At 42.9% G+C, this 20,154-nt stretch overlaps 1 protein-coding gene across 2 annotated transcripts; it reads left to right on the forward strand.

The window, feature by feature from the left end:
* Window positions 1–306: 306 nt before the first annotated feature.
* GPX7 (glutathione peroxidase 7) lies at window positions 307–7,127 on the forward strand. Of its 2 annotated transcripts, XM_037500084.2 has the most exons (4): window positions 307–694; window positions 1,737–1,807; window positions 4,246–4,507; window positions 6,097–7,127. In XM_037500084.2, the coding sequence occupies exons 1-4, from the start codon at window positions 427–429 to the stop codon at window positions 6,258–6,260; spliced, it is 765 nt and encodes a 254-aa protein (XP_037355981.1). In that variant the 5' UTR covers window positions 307–426; the 3' UTR covers window positions 6,261–7,127. The 2 variants fall into 2 exon arrangements, with proteins under 2 accessions (XP_037355981.1, XP_037355982.1); XM_037500085.2 differs by lacking the exon at window positions 1,737–1,807 and having other exon boundaries at window positions 521–694; window positions 6,097–7,123.
* Window positions 7,128–20,154: the final 13,027 nt, after the last annotated feature.

Consider the following 20,154-nt stretch of genomic DNA (forward strand, 5'->3'; position numbering starts at 1 on the left):
TTTATGCATACAGGAGCTGGGGTACAGGCCAGAGATGTGGGGGGAGGGGTGAGAAGATTCACTAGAGACAGAGTGGGGAAAACAACAGGCAGACTGAAGCAACGGCTTAGTCAGGAGAGGTCTGCTGCACCATGTGGGTTGCTCCCTGGCTGGGGATCGAACTCATGTTGTAGAGGCTGCATAGAACTCGTGCTGCAGAGGCTGCAGACTGCTTCATAGTGCGGTGCTTAACCCCTTGAGCCACCAGGGAGGCCCCTCTTTTTCCTCTCTTTCTCTACCAAATCACTGCATCCTGAAACTAGAGGGAGCTGCTAATTCTGGTGTCAACTTCAGAATCCTAAACCATGGCTCTGGGGCTCAGGAAGCCCAAAGATCCCGCCGAGCCTGGGGGGAAACTGAGGTCCAGAGCCTGGCGCACCACCGCAGATGCAGGGGCAGGGATGGAGCAGCGTCTGGCCTCGCGGACGCGTGGCGCCAGAGCCGCCTCCTTCCGCCCCCCACGAAGGGCTCCCCCCGCCGGGTCTTTGCCCTCACAACGCCACCACCTCGGAAGCAAGTCATGGGAGCAGCAGTGGCGGCGGTGTGGCTGCTCCTGTGGGCCGCCGCCTGCGCGCAGAGGGAGCAGGACTTCTACGATTTCAAGGCGGTCAACATCCGGGGCAAGTTGGTATCGCTAGAAAAGTACCGTGGTTCGGTGAGTGTCCGCTCGGCGGGCCTCGGCGCCGCCGGGTAGGGCCTGCTGGGGGCGCCCTGCGGCCGGGTCCCTGCGGGGTGGGGCCTCCAGCCGGCCGACAGCCCTTTCCTGGCTCCCAGCACCCCCACCTGGGCATGCCTCCCCCGGCGCTGCACCCCCAGATCCTGCGCCTGGTCTGTCCCGAGACTACGTGGCACTGCCGGGGTGCGCAGGGGAACCGGAAACTCTGGAAGGCAGCCTGGATTTCCCTCTCCGCGACTCACAGGCTGATGTCCTGGCCCGGGCTTTGTCGTGCACGGTGCAAAACGTAATCTGGCATCCTGCAGCCTTTGTTTCTCCGTAATCTGGCATCCTGCAGCCTTTGTTTCTCCCATCCCGTCTCTGCATTTGGAGCAGGGGGAGTTGCTGGTGTTGCGTCCAACGAAAGCATTTTGGAAAAGAATGTGCATGCATCCAAGAGGGAGTTGTTATTTTAGATGTAGGGGCGCTCTCAGGTCAGAAAAGGGGGGGTCTTTGGACAGGGTCACACAGCGCTGGAAAACACAATGCCTGGCAAAGAACCACACATCTGACAGTGTCCTCTTTAGGCAAACTCCTAAAATGCCAGCTTAGAGTGAGTTATAAAAGTCATCCAAGTTGATTGCTACCTCCTTACTGAGAGGACTTCAGGGAGAAAGTGTGTCTGGGTGAGTCTTTGAAGTAAGACTGAATTTTAGCAAGACTTGGAAGAACATTCCAAGCAGAAGTGTCCTGAGGAGTCTCAGAAGCAAACAGCAGAAAGGGTGGTGGAGGAATGGGGAAAAGAGTTAAGGGGTCTGGGGAAGCCAATCCTTTGTACTAAAGGCTTATAAAGCATGAGTCAGTGAGTGGTAGAAGATAAGGCCTAAAAGGTAGGGAGGGTATTCTAAGGGCTGCATGTCACACTGTGTAATAAAGAATGCTCCAAGTCCACTTAGGATGAACCTGGGCGTTGTGGGGAGGTAGGAGTTGGTCTCTAATTTGAATGGACCACAACAAAATGACTGTCAGTATTCTCTTCCAGAGAGCAATGCCAACTTTAGTAAGAAAAGTACTCTGAACCTTGGATTCTCAATTATGCTGGGAGTCCTGGAGGCAAGTAATCCTTGTCCTGATTGTTCCCCCAAGGCTTTGTGAGTTTCAAATGAGATGACAACTGTAGAGTGCTCTGTCCCTGTGTTGGTGGACCCCAGAAGAACCCTCATCCAGGACTCAGAGCAAAGGACGAAGAACAGGACTCATTCTTAGTTAAGCCTCTTTTCCCTCCAGTGCAACCCATAAGAAAGCACCAGGTTTAGTTAGCACTTGACCACCTCTGCTGCTCTTTAATTCATTATTTATTATTGAGCATCCACAAAGTTCTAGGTTAGACCCTAAGTGTGCAACAGGCCAGTTTCCACATTAATAGAGTTTATAAGGGATGGAGCGGAGAGAGAAATGAACAGGGTAATTTCCTAGTAGTAGTAAATGGCTAAGACAGAAATAGAACAAAGTCACATGACTACTAAGACTTAGAATTTGAACCAGGCAGTCCAGCTCCAAAGCCCATGCCCTGATTAGCCAGGTTTAGAGAAAAACCAGGAATAGTCAGTCAGGGAAGCCGTAAATGATGCTGTTAGACTAAGCTCTGTCTGCCACTTGGGCAATATGATCGTTCATTCATAAGGGCTCATTCAGCAAGTATTAACTGACTCATTAAGACTATTTTACCACAATAAAATAGTGTGTGGCACTGGGTCAAACCTTGGCAACAATAGCCATAAGCAAGATTGGTATGGTTTATGGTCCCAGGTGAACTGAGAAGGCAGTCTTTTAGAGCAGCAAGGAGTCTGGACGAATGTGCTTACCTACTGCGCGAGTTTATATTCATGTCCATCTGAGTGTAGTATGTGTGTGTGAATGATTTTTTTTTCTTTGCTTGCTTCTGTGTGCACATCTGAGTTTTATCTGTGCTTGTATGTATAAATATATAAATTAATGCTGTATTTGGGTGTGTTTGTATTTTAGTCTTTTTAAGGATAAATTTTTAAAATTTCAGGTATGGAACAAGGAGCAGAGTTTCTTCCCTCCTTCCAAAAAAGTGTCAGACATACAAGATGTATGTTAAAAACAAACAACCTTTAATATTCTTATCATGCAGGGATCTAGCAGAGAAAAAAGGAAGACCCCTAACTGGGAAAAGGAGTTAAGTGTCGAAGTTTCTCACTACCAAGGCAGAGCATGGCATTTGCTGACACAAATGAAGGAAGGTTGTTCTAAGAGTGAGTGAACCCAGGGAATGGGTGTTCCTCATCTGCAGGAGTCAGGGTGAGGGTGTTAGACTGCCCCAGGTTGCTCCCTTTTATGATGCCAACTGGTATAATACTGGATCTTCTAAAAAAAAAAAGGTGGCCAGAGAGATAGAACTGGGCAGCCCAGATACACGGTAAGATTTAAAATTCTTTTGATAATATGTAATTAGAGCTAAAAACTTGCATTGGCGCCAAAATTCTAATTTTAGTATTACAATCAAGTTCCATCAGCCAGCTGTCTATTTATAAACAAAAATAAGTATTAAAATGTGTAAATAAACTTATTAAAAGATTAATAAATTTAAGGGTTAGTATAGTAAATGGAATAAAGTGGTATGTGTTTGTTGGAGGGTCAGGAACAAAAAAGGATTGCCCCGAGGTCATCAGGGCTTTTGATCAAGAAAACCCATGTTTGTCTATGTATCTATGCAAGTGATTGTTGTGTGTGTACACATTTATTCATTCAGCAGACACTTCCTAATACTTTCCTATATGACAGGCCCAAGGTGAAATGGACATGGCACATGTTCTCAGTGGGTTCACATTCTAGAAGGGAGATCAGCACATATATAGGCAACCACAGTGTAGAATGATGAGTACTAGTTGAGTAATCTAGGAATTGGACCCAAGTCTCCCTTCCCACTGCCCCACATCACCACCTGATGTGAGCTTCCCAATATATGAATGTGTTAAGTGCGTTGGTGGACTTGTGTTATGTGTGCTAATGTATCTTTACATCATGGTCATGTGTATATCCCTTTATGTGTATAGTGTGCTTATTCTCACAAATGTTCATGTATGTGTGTATGCACATATCTGTAAGCCCCTGTGTGTTGGATTTCCTTTTTGCTTATGTGTACATGTTGATATATTTGTGAGAACATTGCATACACATTTACCTATGTGTATGTTGTATTTTTTTTTAAAGATTTATTTATTTATGCATACAAGAGCTGGGTTAAGAGGTGTGTGGGGGGTGAGAGGACTCACCAGAGACAGAGTGGGGAACAGGCAGACTGACCAAAGTACACTTCTAAGGATAGCAACAGGGAAGAAACAGGCGAGAAAGGAGAGGTCTGCTGTGCCATGTGGGCAGCTCCCAGGCCCCTGGGGATCGAACTCTTGTAGGAGAGAAAACACTAATTGAGGGTTACACATGTGGGCGTGTCAGATTATATATATGTAACTGCCTGCCTCTTCACTAGGTCGTGTACGTGTTTGGGCTTTGTTTTTGCCTTCCAGGTATCCCTGGTGGTGAATGTGGCTAGTGAATGTGGCTTCACAGACCAGCACTACAGAGCCCTGCAACAACTGCAGCGGGACCTGGGGCCCCACCACTTCAACGTGCTTGCCTTCCCCTGCAATCAGTTTGGCCAGCAGGAACCTGACAGCAACAAGGAAATTGAGAGCTTTGCTCGCCGCACCTACAGTGTCTCTTTCCCCATGTTTAGCAAGGTCGCGGTCATTGGCACTGGTGCCCACCCTGCCTTCAAGTACCTGACTGGTGAGTCCTGATCCTTTCCCTCCCTTCCCTCAGCTGGCTGAGGCAGTGCTCCCTGGGCAATAGAAACCACTGACTGGCTTCTGACCTGGGGACCTTCCAGAGTCCCGCAGGTGGGCTGGTAGTCTGTTGATGGTCACCTCATCTTTAAGGCTGGGCGGAGGGGTATTCTTAGTTAAGAATATCTCACTCTGCTGCTTTGCACTTATCTCTTAGGCATTCTTACAGATTTCTCTGGGATCCTGTTGCCAAGCACACGGGCTCCTAGAAGGAGAATAGGCCCATAGATTTTAGTCAATGAGAATTAGTTGCGCTTTTGCACTTAGGATGGAGGAACCAAGGCACGGACTGGGGATGCCACAGCCCGGAGAAGGCTGACCAAAATGGCTGACAGGCATCTCCTGTCCTAAGTCAGAGGCAACGTCTGGAAGAGGGAAACCTTCTGAGCTAAAATTCCAGATCTTGGGCTTCCCTGGTGGCGCAAGGGGTTAAGACGCAACCTATGAAGCAATCTGCAGCCACTGCAGCAAGAGTTCGATCCCTGGCCAGGGAGGTGCCCATATGGTGCAGCAGATCTCTCGTGACTCACCCGCTGCTCCCCTCAGCAGTGTATTTCAGTTAGTCTGCCTGTTCTGTTCCCCATTCTGTTTCACCGCCCCCCCCACCTCTGGCCTGTACCCCAGTGCTTATATGCCTAAATAAATAAATCTTTAAAAAAATAAAAAAATAAAATTCCAGATCTTAACATTTCAGAATCGATCCGTTCTTCAGCCCCAAAAGTCTCAGAACCACAAAACAGGGTTAAAGGCTGAAGTTGTCATTATGATCCTGTTTCCTGCCTCCCTCAGACCTTTTTCCTCCTTCGGCAGCTCCGTGTTTGCCATCTCCCTCTCACTCCATTGCTTCTGATCTCCTTCAATCCCTCACACACACCCCTGCCTTAGCCCATTCACCTGGGAGAGTAAGTGAGTAACACAAGCAGATTTGAATTGTGCTCTGTGGGTCAGTCTTAATATTCCTTTTTCTCCCTGTGTGTTTTTATTAGTTCTTTCCCAGTTTCTATAGTTATACATCAAAACTGGCTGCTCTTTAAAAGCACATGGGAGCTCTTAAAAATGCATTAACTGAGACCTACTCAAACAGGGCCCAAGAATCTGTTTATTTTAAGCAACACCCGCCCCCCACCCAACACACACACACCATGATTCAGATACAAACCAGTCCATGAACTAACATTTGGAAACCATTGAAATTCATTACAGGACAGGGGTAGACTACTCAGTAGTTTGAGGTCATTAATAAAGAAGGATCTGATACTGCATTATCTAGCAGTTCACAGAATCCTGAAGTAGTAGTTCTCACACTCGGGGCCATACTGGAATCATCTGGAGAGCTTCTAAAGAATACTAATGCTTAATCAGTACCCTCAAAGGTACTGATTAAAATGGTCTGGGGTGAAGACTGAGCATAAGGACTATAAAAAACTCTCTAGTTAATCAAATAGAACCACTGCTTCAAGGGAAGGATGGAAACCCATAGTGGAATTCTAGGAGAGAGAAGCACACTTTGCTCTCCTTTTTCCTTTTCTCTAGAGACTTCTGGAAAGGAGCCCACCTGGAACTTCTGGAAGTATCTGGTGGCCCCAGATGGAAAAGTGGTAGGGGCTTGGGACCCAACTGTGTCAGTGGAGGAGATCAAGCCCCAGATCACAGCGCTTGTGAGGAAGCTCATCTTGAAGAAGCGAGAAGACTTATAACCACTTTCCCTCCTCTTCCCATGGCCCTCATCCCTTCCCCATCTTGCATATGTGACCAAGCAAACTCAAATGGTGCTTCATAGGGAGAGACTATTGACTCTCCTTGCTGTGCTCGTATCCCACCTACCCCATCATTCCTGTGGTGGGAGAAAAATTCTAATATTTTTTATTATTTGAATCTTAGTGCAACCTATAGGAACGCCTGACCAGTGAGTGCTCTTGACCAGTAAGAACCTCTAGCTCATGATCATGTGGCAGATGGAAATATATCAAGCAATAAAATGCCTATTAAGAACTCTATAAAATGGGGCTAATTCCTACCTCACAGAGTTGTTGTGAGGGTTAGGATAAAAAAAATCTATGAAAGTGGCTAGGGCAGTGCCAGCTAACTAGGAAGTAATTTAATACATGTGTCACATGTATTTAATACATTGCACATAAAGGGGGGGGGAAAAACCCTAAAAGACAAACTTGTGATCAATGAAAATTTGTACTCAATATGAATTCCTAGACAAGAACCCAAGCCAAACATTTACTGTTGTTATTGTTTTTCTATGTATTATTTTTTTACTTACTAAAGTAATACAAATTCATTGTGAAATAATACAGGATGATAAAAAATGAAAATGAACAAGCATCTGCCTCATTTTCTATACTCTTACTTTCTGGAGCTGAACACTTTGTTTAGCAATGTGGTACTAAAGCTTCCAAGCCTATTTTTATCAAGTTGATCATTATTGCCAATAAGAATTCAGTGACCAAAAGTACACTGCAATAATAAACAGGCAAAAGACATATGAATAGATAATTTGCAGAAGAATATTGATGGATGATAAGGATGTGAAGAGATGCCTCATTCAAGTTGGAAAGATTTTTTTTTTTTTAATTTTTTTTTTTATTTTTTTAAAGAGGCAAGTATTTTATTTATTTATTTATTTGTTTATTTGTTTATTTGTTTATACAAGCACTGGGTACAGTCAGAAGCGCAGGAGGGTGAGAGAATTCACCAGAGCCAGAGCGGGGAGCAGAGCAGGCAGAAGGACTGAAGTACACTGCTGAGGGGAGCAGCGGGCGGCAGGAGAGGTCTGCGCGCCATGTGGGACCCTCCTCTGGTGGCCAGGGAGCAGCCGAGGATCGAACTGGCGCTGCAGAGGCCGCAGGCAGCTTCGCAACCCAGAGCTCAACCGCTGCGCCACCAGGGAGGCCCCTGGAAAGATTTTTTTAAATGACACTACATGGTGTAGATAAGGATGTGGGGAAATGGGCATTTGCATAAACTGTTGATGGGACAATAAACTATCCCAAGTTTTGGGCATGATCTTTTATTTTATTTTTTTAAATATTTATTTATTTATTTATACAAGCACTGGGTACAGTCAGAAGCGCGGGAGGGTGAGAGAATTCACCAGAGCCAGAGCAGGGAGCAGAACAGGCAGAAGGACCAAAGTCCACTGCTGAGGGGAGCAACGGGCGGCAGGAGAGGACTGCGCGCCATGTGGGACCCTCACCTGGTGGCAGGGCATAGAACCGGTGCTGCAGAGGCTGCAGGCAGCTTCGCAACCCAGCGCTCAACAGCTGCGCCACCAGGGAGGCCCCTTGGGCAGTATCTTTTAAACTAAAATGTGCATACCCTTTGATCCATCATTTCTCCTTCTAGGAGACTCCCACACTGCAAATATATATTTACAATAATATGTATGTGTGGGACCTTCCTGGTGGCCTAAGGGTTAAGTCTCAGTGCTATTACCGCTGTGTTCTGAGTTTGACCCCTGGCCAGGGAGCTAACCCACACATGGCACAGCAGACCTCTCCTGTCTTGCCCGCAGCACCTCTCAGCAGTGTATTTCAGTAGATCTGCCTGTTCTGCTCTCCACTCTGTCTCTGGTGAATCCTCTCACCCCCTGCACCTCTGGCCTATACCCCAGTTCCCCAGTTCTTTTTTTTTTAAAGATTTATTTTATTTATTTATACAAGAATCGGGGTATAGGCCAGATGCACGGGAGGGTGAGAAGATTCACCAGAGACAGAACAGGGAACAGAACAGGCAGACTGACGAAATACACTGCTGAGGGGAGCAGCAGGAGAGACAGGAGAGGGCTGTTGCATCATGTGGGACCCTCGCTGGTAGGCCGGGATTGAACCTGCGCTGCAGAGGCTGCAGACAACTTCACAGTGCGGTGCTCAACCGCCTTTGCCACCAGGGGAGGCCCACTATACCCCAGTTCTATGCAAAAATAAATAAATAAATAAATAAAAATCATGGGGATGAAAAATAAATAAGGAAAAAAAATTAAAAAAAAAATAGTATGTATGTGCATTGTCCATAGTAGTGCAAATTTGGATGCAATCTTCATGTCCATCATCAGTATGGTCTGATAATACATTATGAGACAAATTCAAGTGAAAAATTAATTCATTTTTTAAAATGAATGAATTAGATTTCTATGTTACCACAGAAAGTAGTACAAAAGTGGAAAAAGAGCAAGTTGTAAAACAGAATGAACATATGCACTTACACAGAGAAAAACCCAGTATGTACCAGGATAATGTTTTTATTAAAAACTTAATAATGTTAAGTGAGAGGGACAGAAAGAGAGGGAGGAATATAGACAAAACTACCAAAGGGGGTTGTCCATGAGAGGCTGGAGTAAGATAATAGAAGACATTCACTTTGATAATTATTTCTATAATGTTTGAATTGTGTGTGTAAAACTTCACTTTGTGTGTAAAATGTATTTTTCACTTTTCTGTCCGTGTAAAAAAAGGGTAAGAAAACAGAAGGGTAAAAAAAGTCATTGATCTATCATTCATTGGCCAATAAGAATTTCATGTCCTTCAGAGAAAACACATACGTAGTGGGAGACTTCAACACACCACTATCAACAATGGATAGATCAACAAGACAAAAAATAAGTAAAGAAACCAAAGCTCTAAATAAAGACCTAGAGCAATTGGGCTTAACAGACATCTATAGAACACTAAACCCCAAAAAAACGGAGTACACATTTTTCTCAAGCGCACACGGATCATTCTCCAGGATCGATCACATACTGGGGCACAAGACAAACATCAACAGATACACCAAGATTGAAATCATATCAACCATCTTTTCTGACCATGAAGGCATCAAACTAGAAATAAACCATAAAAAGAAGGCAAGGAACTTTCCTACCTCATGGAGATTAAAAACCACACTACTGGAAGACCATTGGACTAATGAGGAGATCAAAGAAGAAATTAAAAAATTTTTTGAATTGAACGACAAGGAGGACACCAATATCCTAAATGTATGGGATGCAGCAAAAGCAGTAATAAGAGGAAAATATATAGCAATAGAAGCTCACATCAAGAAACAAGAAAGAACGCAAAGAAACAACCTAATCTCGAAGCTCAAAGATCTAGAAAAAGAACAACAAGAAAACCCCAAAACCAGTAGAAGAAAAGAAATAATAAAAACCAAAGCAGAAATAAATGAAATTGAAACTAAAAAAACAATCCAAAAGATCAATGAAACCAAGAGCTGGTTCTTTGAAAAAATCAATAAAATAGACAAACCCCTAGCCAGGCTCACAAAGGAAAAAAGGGAGAAAGCACAAATAAACAGGATCATCAATGAAAGAGGAGAAATCACAACGGACACAGCAGAAATCAAAAGAATAATCAGTAACTACTATGAACAGTTATATGGAAACAAGTTTAACAATCTAGAGGAGATGGACAAATTCCTACAACTCTACAACCACCCAAAGCTAGATAAAGAAGAAATAGAACACCTAAACAGACCAATTACAATTAGCGAAATTGAAATGGTAATCAAAAACCTCCCCAAAAACAAAAGCCCAGGACCTGATGGATTTACAAATGAATTCTACCAAACATTCAGAGACGAATTAGTGCCTATCCTTCACAAACTCTTCCAAAAAATTGAGAAGGAAGGGACAATACCAAACACGTTCTATGAAGCCAACATTACACTAATACCAAAACCGAACAAGGACAACACAAAAAAGGAAAACTACAGGCCAATCTCCCTAATGAACACTGATGCAAAAATCCTCAATAAAATTTTAGCTATCAGAATCCAACAATGTATCCATAAGATAATTCACCACGACCAAGTTGGATTCATTCCAGGGGCACAAGGATGGTTTAACATCCGAAAATCAATCAACGTTATCCAACACATCAACAAAAAGAAATATAAAAACCATATGATAATATCAATAGATGCTGAGAAAGCTTTCGACAAAGTGCAACACCCATTCATGATAAAAGCCCTTGAAGTTCTTGGGATACAAGGAACATACCTCAACATCATAAAGGCCATCTATGACAAGCCAACAGCCAGTATCATTCTCAATGGTGAAAAGCTGAAAGCAATTCCATTAAGATCTGGAACAAGACAAGGATGTCCACTCTCACCATTGCTTTTCAATATAATACTGGAAGTCCTAGCCAGGGCAATAAGACAAGAGAAAGACATCCAAGGAATCCAAATAGGAAAAGAAGAAGTCAAACTATCACTATTTGCAGACGATATGATATTATACATAGAGAACCCCAAAAACTCCACAGAAAAGCTAATTCAACTCATCAATCAGTTCAGTAAAGTGGCAGGATACAAAATCAACACGCAAAAGTCAGTAGCCTTCCTATACACAAACAATAAATCTGAAGAAGAAGAAATCGAAAAGACCATCCCTTTTGTTATTGAAACAAAAAAAATCAAATATTTGGGAATAAATCTAACAAAAGAGGTAAAGGACCTATACAAAGAAAACTATAAAACACTGTTAAAAGAAATAGAAGAAGACACAAAGAAATGGAGAGACATCCCCTGCTCATGGATTGGAAGAATAAACATTATTAAAATGGCCATCCTTCCAAAAGCAATATACAGATTCAATGCTATTCCAATCAAAATTTCAATGTCATTCTTCAAAGAAATAGAAAAATTATTGATGAAATTCATATGGAATCACAAAAACCCCGAATAGCCAAAGCTCTCCTGAAAAAAAAAGAAGGGAATGGAGGCATCAGACTCCCAGACTTCAAACTATACTACAAAGCCATAATCATCAAAACTGCATGGTATTGGAACAAGAACAGACATACAGACCAATGGAATCGAATAGAAAATCCAGAAATAAACCCACAGATTTATGGTCAACTAATCTTTGACAAAGGAGCAAAGACTATGCATTGGAGCAAAGAAAGTTTGTTCAATAAATGGTGCTGGGAAAACTGGGTCGCTACATGCAAAAGAATGAAGCTTGACCACCACCTCACACCATACACAAAAATCAACTCAAAATGGATTAAAGAACTAGACATAAGACCTGAAACCATAAAATATATAGAAGGAAATATAGGCGAAACACTACGTGATTTGCACATCAAAGACATCTTTACAGACACATCACCCAAAGCAGTGATAGTGAAGGCAAAGATAAACAGCTGGGACTATATCAAATTAAAGAGCTTTTGCACAGCAAAAGAGACAATAACAAAAACAAAGAGAAACCCCACCAACTGGGAGAACATTTTTGCACCCAACACTAATGATAAAGGACTGATCACAAAAATCTGCAAAGAGCTGATGAGACTCAACAACAACAAAGAAAATAATCCAGTCAAAAAATGGGCAGAAGAGCTTAAAAGAAACTTCTCTGAAGAGGAAATGCAAATGGCCAACAGGCATATGAAAAAATGTTCAACATCACTTGTCATCAGGGAAATGCAAATCAAAACTACCATGAGATACCATCTTACACCAGTGAGAATGGCACATATTAAAAAAACTAGCAACAACAAATGTTGGCGAGGGTGTGGAGAAAAAGGAACTCTTCTGCACTGTTGGTGGGAGTGCAAACTGGTCCAACCACTGTGGAAAGCTGTGTGGAGATTTCTGGACCTACTAAACATAGAGCTTCCATATGACCCAGCAATTCCACTCCTAGGTATTTACCCAAAGGACACAGAAACATCAATTCCAAAGAACACCTGCACCCCTATGTTTATAGCAGCACTGTTTACAATAGCTAAGCTTTGGAAACAACCCAAATGCCCAAAAATAGATGACTGGATCAAGAAGATGTGGTACATATATACCATGGAATATTACTCAGCATTCAAAAAGATAAACACATGCAATTTGCTGCAACATGGATGGCACTGGAAGGGATCATGCTCAGCGAAATAAGCCAAAAGAAAAAGAAAAATACCGGATGGTCTCACTCATAGCAGGAATCTAGAAAACTTAAATAATGGACCAGGAAAATGAAAAACTATAAGAAAGTGAAAATCAAAATCAACAAAAAACTATGAACCAGAGACACTTTTAGGGGGCGGGGGCGGGAGGGGAGGGATTGGGGTCAGAATGGGGGGCGGCAATTGTATGGGGAATATAACAATAAAATTTATAAAAAAAAAAAAAAAAAAAAAAGAATTTCATGTCTTCTCCCAACGTCATTCTTCTAGAAGTCTGGAGACACAAGTCCTTGCCCCGACTCCCAGGCTGTCTTCCATTTTCACACTCGACAATGAAAGGCTTGGACTGTGCTTACAGGCCTCACATTCTCCCTGAGCAATCCTGAAAAACTTCCCAGAGTAATTGAAGGCTATCTGTGAGTTGACACAATTCCCCTATTCGGTCTGCCCATATATACCTTGCTCTAAATCCTAGCTTTGCATATGCTCGTGGGTATACATGTATGTGGGGGTGCACACACACACAACACACACACACACAGAAACCCAGATATCACAGGAAATTTTGTGCTATCTTAGAACCATATTCTCAAAGGATATCTCTCTGACCTTATGCTGCTTTTGACCTTAGCCTCATCTGACACTGCTGACTACTCTGATCTCCCTGACATATTCTCTTCCCTTAGATTTCATGCTACTCTCTTCTCTTGGTCACCCCCCACCCCCCGCCCCATCTCGGAGTGCTCCTTTCTTCTGAGTGTTTATTAACCTCTCTCCCTCCTCTGCCTACTCCTTCCCTTTTGGCTATCCTCGTGATTCTACACTCATCCCTTTTCTCGGTATGCTATTTTGCAAGTTAGCTCACTTTTTCTCATGGTTTTGACCATCTACTCCCGATGATACTCTGCCTTGTGTTTGCATTGGACTCATACCTATCTGCCTACCAGGCATGTCTATGGACACCTTAATTCACCATGTCCGGAACTAAGCCCCACCATCCCCTGACTCTCTCGCTGCCTCTTTGCAAGCCCCTTATCCATTCCTTTCACCCACCATACACTCACTCACTGACTTTACGCGGTTTGAATTGTTTAAGCAACTGCCTTCTCCTCACCACAGTTGTCTGGCCCTTAGCAGATTATTTGTTATTATATGGTAAGCCTTTTGAGCACCAGCTCCATACTGTCTCTGACTACACCCTATCTAGAAACCGAAGACAAACAGTCTTCCCCAGAAACTGATAGCCCAGCTAGGATTTTAAGTCCCAATTAGACCTTTAACAGCATCTTTTTTCCAGTGGAATTTTAAATGTCCTCATCCTCTGGCTTCCTTGCCTATCTCTTCCTTTCCCTGAGCAGCTAATTCATGCACTGACATGCTCACGTGCCCTGTTCACACCCCCTGCCACACTGGCCTGGGATAAGGGGACTAGTACGTGGCCTAGAAGGTAACCCCATCCACCAGGAAGCAAAGTAAGCACACCACTTCTTAGAAATTATTTTTCTTAGACTTATATTAACTTTCTGCTGCTCCCAAGCCCCCTTTAACATGCTAGAGTTGAAAAATCCTTATCAACTGTTACTTTAGTCATTGATTAAAAGTTTCTGCTAACAACTTAGTTTTAAATTAATTCCTCAGGGGGCCTCCATGGTGGTGCAAGGGGTTAAGTCTCAGCTCTATGAAGCTATCCTCAGCCCCACCAGGAAGCTGACCCACATGGCACTGCTGACCCACATGGGGCAGCAGACCTGTCCTGTCTCACCCGCTGCTCCCCTCAGCAGTGTACTTCAGTCAGTCTGCCTGTTCTGTTCCCACTCTGTCTCTGGTGAATCCTCTCATTTCTCACACCTCTGGCCTGTATCCCAGTTCTTGTATGCATAAATAAATAAATCTTTAAAAAACAAAAACAGAAACAAATTAAATTCTTCAGTTATCAGTTGAGTAGTTTAATAATTGAATTTCTACTAACACCTTGTCTTTTAATACTTTACTTACAAGCAAATACATTATTAGATTATATTTTCACACTTAACTAGTTTATTTGCCAAAACTTAATTATTAAGCAATACTTTAGATGTTTGCTTAAATCTTACTGATGATCCCCTAAAAATCTGCTATTAGTTGACAGTGTTTTAGCAAGCTAGATACCACCAGTTAGGAATTTAGGGAGAGGGGTCATTTCTGACAGTGGATACAATACAACCTTTGTCTTTAACTAAGCTCTTTTACTCCCAGATGGTTTTCTTTCAACATTAACTTGTCTGCGGTCCTCAGACAAAGGGAGGACTATCTTAATTATTTATTTACTTCTGTGAGCTGAATTGAAGGGTGGAAGAAAGGGTGTATGACAATGGGGACTTCCTGGGAAATTATGGTAAGACATGACATATATTTATTGACAAGTATTTCTGGAGCACTGCTTATGTGTCAGATTCTGCATCAGTGAACAAAACACACATGTTCCCAGTTGTCATGGAACTCAGGAAAAAAGTGGGAAAAACAAACATTGCACATATAATTGCATCAGTTATTATATAATTACAATTATGAAAAGCTCCAGGAATAAGTACAAAGAGTCATAGCATGTGTAAAAATGGCACTGGATCCATTTTAGAGTTCAGAGGCTTCCCTGAGGAATGACACTTAAGCCGAAAGCTGAAATTTTACCAAGAGTTAGTCAGGGAAAAGAAGTAGGGAGGTCCCAAGCAGATGGGGTGGCTCAGGCAAACACCCTAACAAAGAATGATGTTCGATAGAATGGAGCCAGTGCTGCCTGTAATGCAATGATGAGGAGAAGAATGAGAGAGGTAAGCAGGGCTGGGAACATTCAGGATCTTATGGAGTCCAGGTAAGAAATGTTAACGGATATGGCAGGCAGGGAGGAGTCTAGTTAGCTTGGCACAGATTGTGGAAGAATCCACAGAGACTAAGAGATTAGAAGTCCAGTACTTTTTTTTTTTTTTTTTTTTTGGTGGGACCCTCACCTGTGGCAGTGGATCGAACTGGCACTGCAGAGGCTGCCGGCAGCCTCGCAACCCAGCGCTCAACTGCTGCGCCACCAGGGGAGGCCCTAGAAGTCCAGTTCTTTATTGAAAATTACTTTCCAAGGGAGGAAAGGGCAGAAATTGGGCAGACTCTGCAGAAGTCAATGGCTGTCTGTAAAAGCTAGCAGCTGGAATCTGGCTTTTATATTCGAGTTTCCTTTGCCTTGTGGTTTCTTAACAAGCATTAGGTTAGCCAGTACTGGGTACATCCTGCTCTCTGCAGGTGGTTAGGGTGTTGATGGTGCTGGTGGAGACGGCTGTGACACAGTGGTTGGGGAACTAGTGGGGGTGCCAGCCCAGGATCCAGTTTAATTTTAAAGTTTAATTTAACCTCATTGATAATGACCAGGCAAGACAGAGCCTGTCTTCAGTCCCACATCTGAAAACCAGCAATAAACCCTGGGGCAGAAGCAGTCACTGAACTACTAATAGGGAGAAGTAGGCAGCACTGACATTGGCCAGAGAATGGGTCACTATGGAGATACCTGTGAAAGGTAGGCAGACCTGAAACTTCCTAGCACCCACAGCGGCAAACTAGGAATTGCTGGAAGGGATTTCTGAGGCTTGGCTCCCTACAAATCATGCAGCTGTTGGCACAGTTTCTGGGTCCCACACAGGGTGATTACATTGCAGGTGGTCAAAAGACCATATTGTAATAAACACTGCCTTGGAATTAAAAAAAAAAAAAACAAACCTGTAAACTTCCTCTTCCCACACATCTCTTTTAACCCCTATATCTTAGCTCTCACCTGTGACTTATACCACTTTGTGTTAGGACAGAGATTTGGCAGCTATAACAGGAACTTAAGTAAACACAGTCTCAGATAATGTAGAAGTTTATTTTCCAACCTTTACCAAAGTTGGACGTTGACTCTGCTCTTAGGGGCCCAGGCTGATGGTTCTGCCATCCCTAGAGCATTTCCATCATCACATGATCCAATCCTATTCAGCCTTATTCCTCTGAGGGCCCTGTAACACATTCTACATTTTGAACTACATAGCCACGCTCGATGTAAGAATCACTGGGAAATAAAGATTTTATTCTGCATGGCAATGTACCTCGATAAAAATTGGGGTTTCCATAACACAAAAGAAGGGGAGAATGATGCCAGGGGTAGGAACAAATGGCCATCTCTAGTCATATCTTTTCAAAAGATTGATTTGTTTATGCATACAAGAACAGGGGTACAGGCCAGAGGTATGGAGGGTGAGAGGATTCACCAGAGACAGTAGGAAACAGAACAGTCAGATTGACTGAAATACACTGCTGAGGGGAGCAGCAGGCGAGCCAGGAGAGGTCTGCTGCGCCATGTGGGTCAGCTCCCTGGCCAGGGATCGAACTTGTGCTGCAGTGGCCAAGGATAGCTTCATAGTGCTGAGACTTAATCCCTCATGCCACCAGGGAGGCTCCAGTCTCTATTCATATCTTAACATTTTTCAAATCTCTCTCCTCTCCTATCTGCTACAGTTATGCTAATTTAGGATTTTTCATCTTCCTAATTCATCTTGTTGGCCCCAACTTCCTCCAGCTATTTATTCTTCACATTGCAAGCTGAATGATGTTCAAAAAAGCAAATTTGAACATATCATCTTGCTGCATCAGTGTGATCCTAATCCTTATCCTTGGGAAAAAAGGCTTGGATATTTAATCTGTCATTCAAAGTCCTTGTGCTTCATGGGCCTCCCCGGTGGCGCAGCGGTTGAGCGCTGGGTTGCAAAGCTGCCGGCGACCTCTGCAGTGCCGGTTCGATCCCCGGCTGCTCCCCGGCCACCGGAGGAGGGTCCCACATGGCGCGCAGACCTCTCCTGCCGTCCGCTGCTCCCCTCAGCAGTGTACTTTGGTCCTTCTGCCTGCTCTGCTCCCCGCTCTGGCTCTGGTGAATTCTCTCACCCTCCCGCGCTTCTGACTGTACCCAGTGCATGTATAAACAAAAAACAAACAAACAAACAAATAAATAAATTAAAAAAAAAAGCCTCTATTAAAAAAAAAAAAAAAAAAAAACAAAGTCCTTGTGCTTCAAACTCCTCTGTTTCTTACCTTTGGTGTTGCAACAGCAACTACAAACTGTTCACCATATTTTCTTTCACTCCTTTCTCCTATCGTACAGACAGAAATTCTCTTCTTTCCCTTGACATTGCTGTGCACTTTATCATTATTGTGTTCTTTGAACATGACAAATGCCTGGGCCGTTGTAAGTGTTCAAAATGGTGTTGGCTAACTGACTTCATTGTCATCACCTAGTCCCTTGGAATATGAACACTCCCCTCTGATACAACACCATTTGAGTCCTGCCCATGGTTCTCCCGGGGAAGTCCTGAAGCCACACTGGTCCCTGGCATTAGTGAGGACTGCGTGGGACATACTTAAATCAAAAAATGATGAGTTGTTTACCTGAAATTCAAATTTCAGGTATTTTGTCTAAAAACAGTCTGTATTTTGTCTAAAAACCTGAATCTAGGGTTGAATACGATGCAGCAGGGAGTTGAAGTAGATGGCCTCTAGGATCCTTTCAACTCTTGGAAATACAGATTTATCTTAACTACTGCCCTACTGCAGAGAGTGGCCTACGGTGACATTGCAGATGACTAGAAGACTGGAACTTATTACTTGTATGTCCTTGGGAAAGTTTCTTAACCTCTCTGGCTCCAGTTTTCCTATGGGTAAAGTAGGCACAAAATTGTTTTTATGTTTATATGGAAGATTCTTTGCCAAAGTATTAATAAATATTTCTGTGTGCTCACATTATGGGTAATTTTTATTTTGCTTTATCTGTATTTTCTAATTTGGCTTTAAAAAAAAAATTTTTACTCCCTAATAAGATAAACCTTTTTAATAACATTGAAATAATGTTATTTAATAACACTGAAATAACTGAAATAATTTTGAAATAATTGAAATAATTTTGCATGAAACTGTATACCATGAACTTCTGCAACATAAAACAACTAAAAAGAAGCATTAGGAGATAGTTACAAACTACTGATATCTTTTAACTCCTCTAGGTCTCTTCTCTTGGATGTGCAGGCCCAATTCAATTCACCTGCCATATGCACAGCCAGGGAGGAAAACCCTGTTCCACAAACAGAGTATTTCCAATACCTTTCACAACCACAGATATTTTGCATAAAACATAATAGGCTAATTAGAAGCATAACTTTCTGTGACAAAAGACTTTGGGGGTCTTGTCTAAAAATATGTGGCTTTATAATGACTATGTATGTAATGATTAATTTATTTTATTTTATTTTTTTTTTTAAAGTCTCTTTCCCTCAGTATTTTTTTTTTTTTTTTTAAGATTTATTTATTTATACAAGCACTGGGTACAGTCAGAAGCGCGGGAGGGTGAGAGAATTCACCAGAGCCAGAGCGGGGAGCAGAGCAGGCAGAAGGACCAAAGTACACTGCTGAGGGGAGCAGCGGGCGGCAGGAGAGGTCTGCGCGCCATGTGGGACTCTCCTCCGGTGGCCGGGGAGCAGCCGGGGATCGAACCGGCGCAGCAGAGGCTACGGGCAGCTTCGCAACCCAGCGCTCAACCGCTGCGCCACCAGGGAGGCCCTAATTTATTTTTTAACAGAGCAATACTGAATGGAATTTTTGTGAGGATTAAAGGAGATAATGAAAAGCACCCAGCACCAAGCACAATTTCTAGTTTACAGGGTATTCTCTGTAGAGGTAGAGTTCTCTACCTCTCCTCCCCTCTTTCCTGCTTTCCTTTCCTCTCCTTGCCTTCTGTTATTGCAAACTCTGGTCCCCAAACCTTAGGTGGGGAGAAATGAAAAAGAGATGACTCTACTCAGTTACCGGCTATGTGGCTCTGGGTAGATCGCTTGTCCTCCTTCAGTCTCAGTTTACCTTGCAAGGGACATGATGCATATGATGAAAGATAAGCATTAAAGTAAGAGGTAGATCATAAGAGGTAGAGAATTTTCTAAATATTTATTTATTTATTTATTTATTTATTTATTTATTTAAGAAGTGGTGTACAGGCCAGAGTCATGGGGTTGGGGTGAGTCACCAGAGAGAGCAGGGAGCAGAACAGGCAGATGTACCGAAACACACTGCTGAGGGGGGCAGAGGGAGACGGGAGAGGTCTGCCATACCATGTGCATTGCTCCAGGCTGGCTGGGGATGGAACTCGCATCACAAAGGCCAGGGACAGCCCTCACAGGGCTGCGCTCAACCCCCTGCGCCACTAGGGAGGCCCAGAAGAGGTAGAGAAGTTTAGCATAGAGTCCAGAGGGCCAGAGTTAGCATTCAAGGGGAGTACATGAATTTGGACAGGAAAAAGTTGCATCTTTATTATTACTAACTTCTAACCAAAATTTTGCATTTCCCTCTATCATGCAGTTAAGCAATAAATCACAGTATTAGTAGCAGCACCTGTGACTTTTTCATCAGTAAAAATCATAGAAACTTCTATATTGCATTACAGTGGTGTTATCTTGAAAAACTGTTTACTTGCATTCACCACCTCAAAATTTTAAGAGTTAATAGACCAGCCTCTAGATCTTACTACTTAAGATGTTAAAAGAGACAAAATAAATATTTTGATATTGATTCAATATAATTGATAGTTTTTGTAATCCTAAATAATTTACTTTTTGTAGTCAAAAATCTCCTAAATAAGGGTCTATAGTCT

This window comes from Talpa occidentalis, unplaced genomic scaffold (genome assembly GCF_014898055.3).
Source record: "Talpa occidentalis isolate TD23 unplaced genomic scaffold, MPIMG_talOcc4v2.1 talOcc4.9, whole genome shotgun sequence".
In the NCBI taxonomy this organism is placed as follows: domain Eukaryota; kingdom Metazoa; phylum Chordata; class Mammalia; order Eulipotyphla; family Talpidae; genus Talpa; species Talpa occidentalis.

Excerpts from the sequence above, each read along its gene's own strand:
- GPX7 (XM_037500084.2), top strand. The coding sequence starts at position 427 with ATGCAGGGGCAGGGATGGAGCAGCGTCTGGCCTCGCGGACGCGTGGCG. Across the intron at positions 695-1,736 it reads TAGAAAAGTACCGTGGTTCG|AGAGCAATGCCAACTTTAGT; the intron begins GTGAGTGTCCGC and ends ATTCTCTTCCAG. Across the intron at positions 4,508-6,096 it reads TGCCTTCAAGTACCTGACTG|AGACTTCTGGAAAGGAGCCC; the intron begins GTGAGTCCTGAT and ends CCTTTTCTCTAG.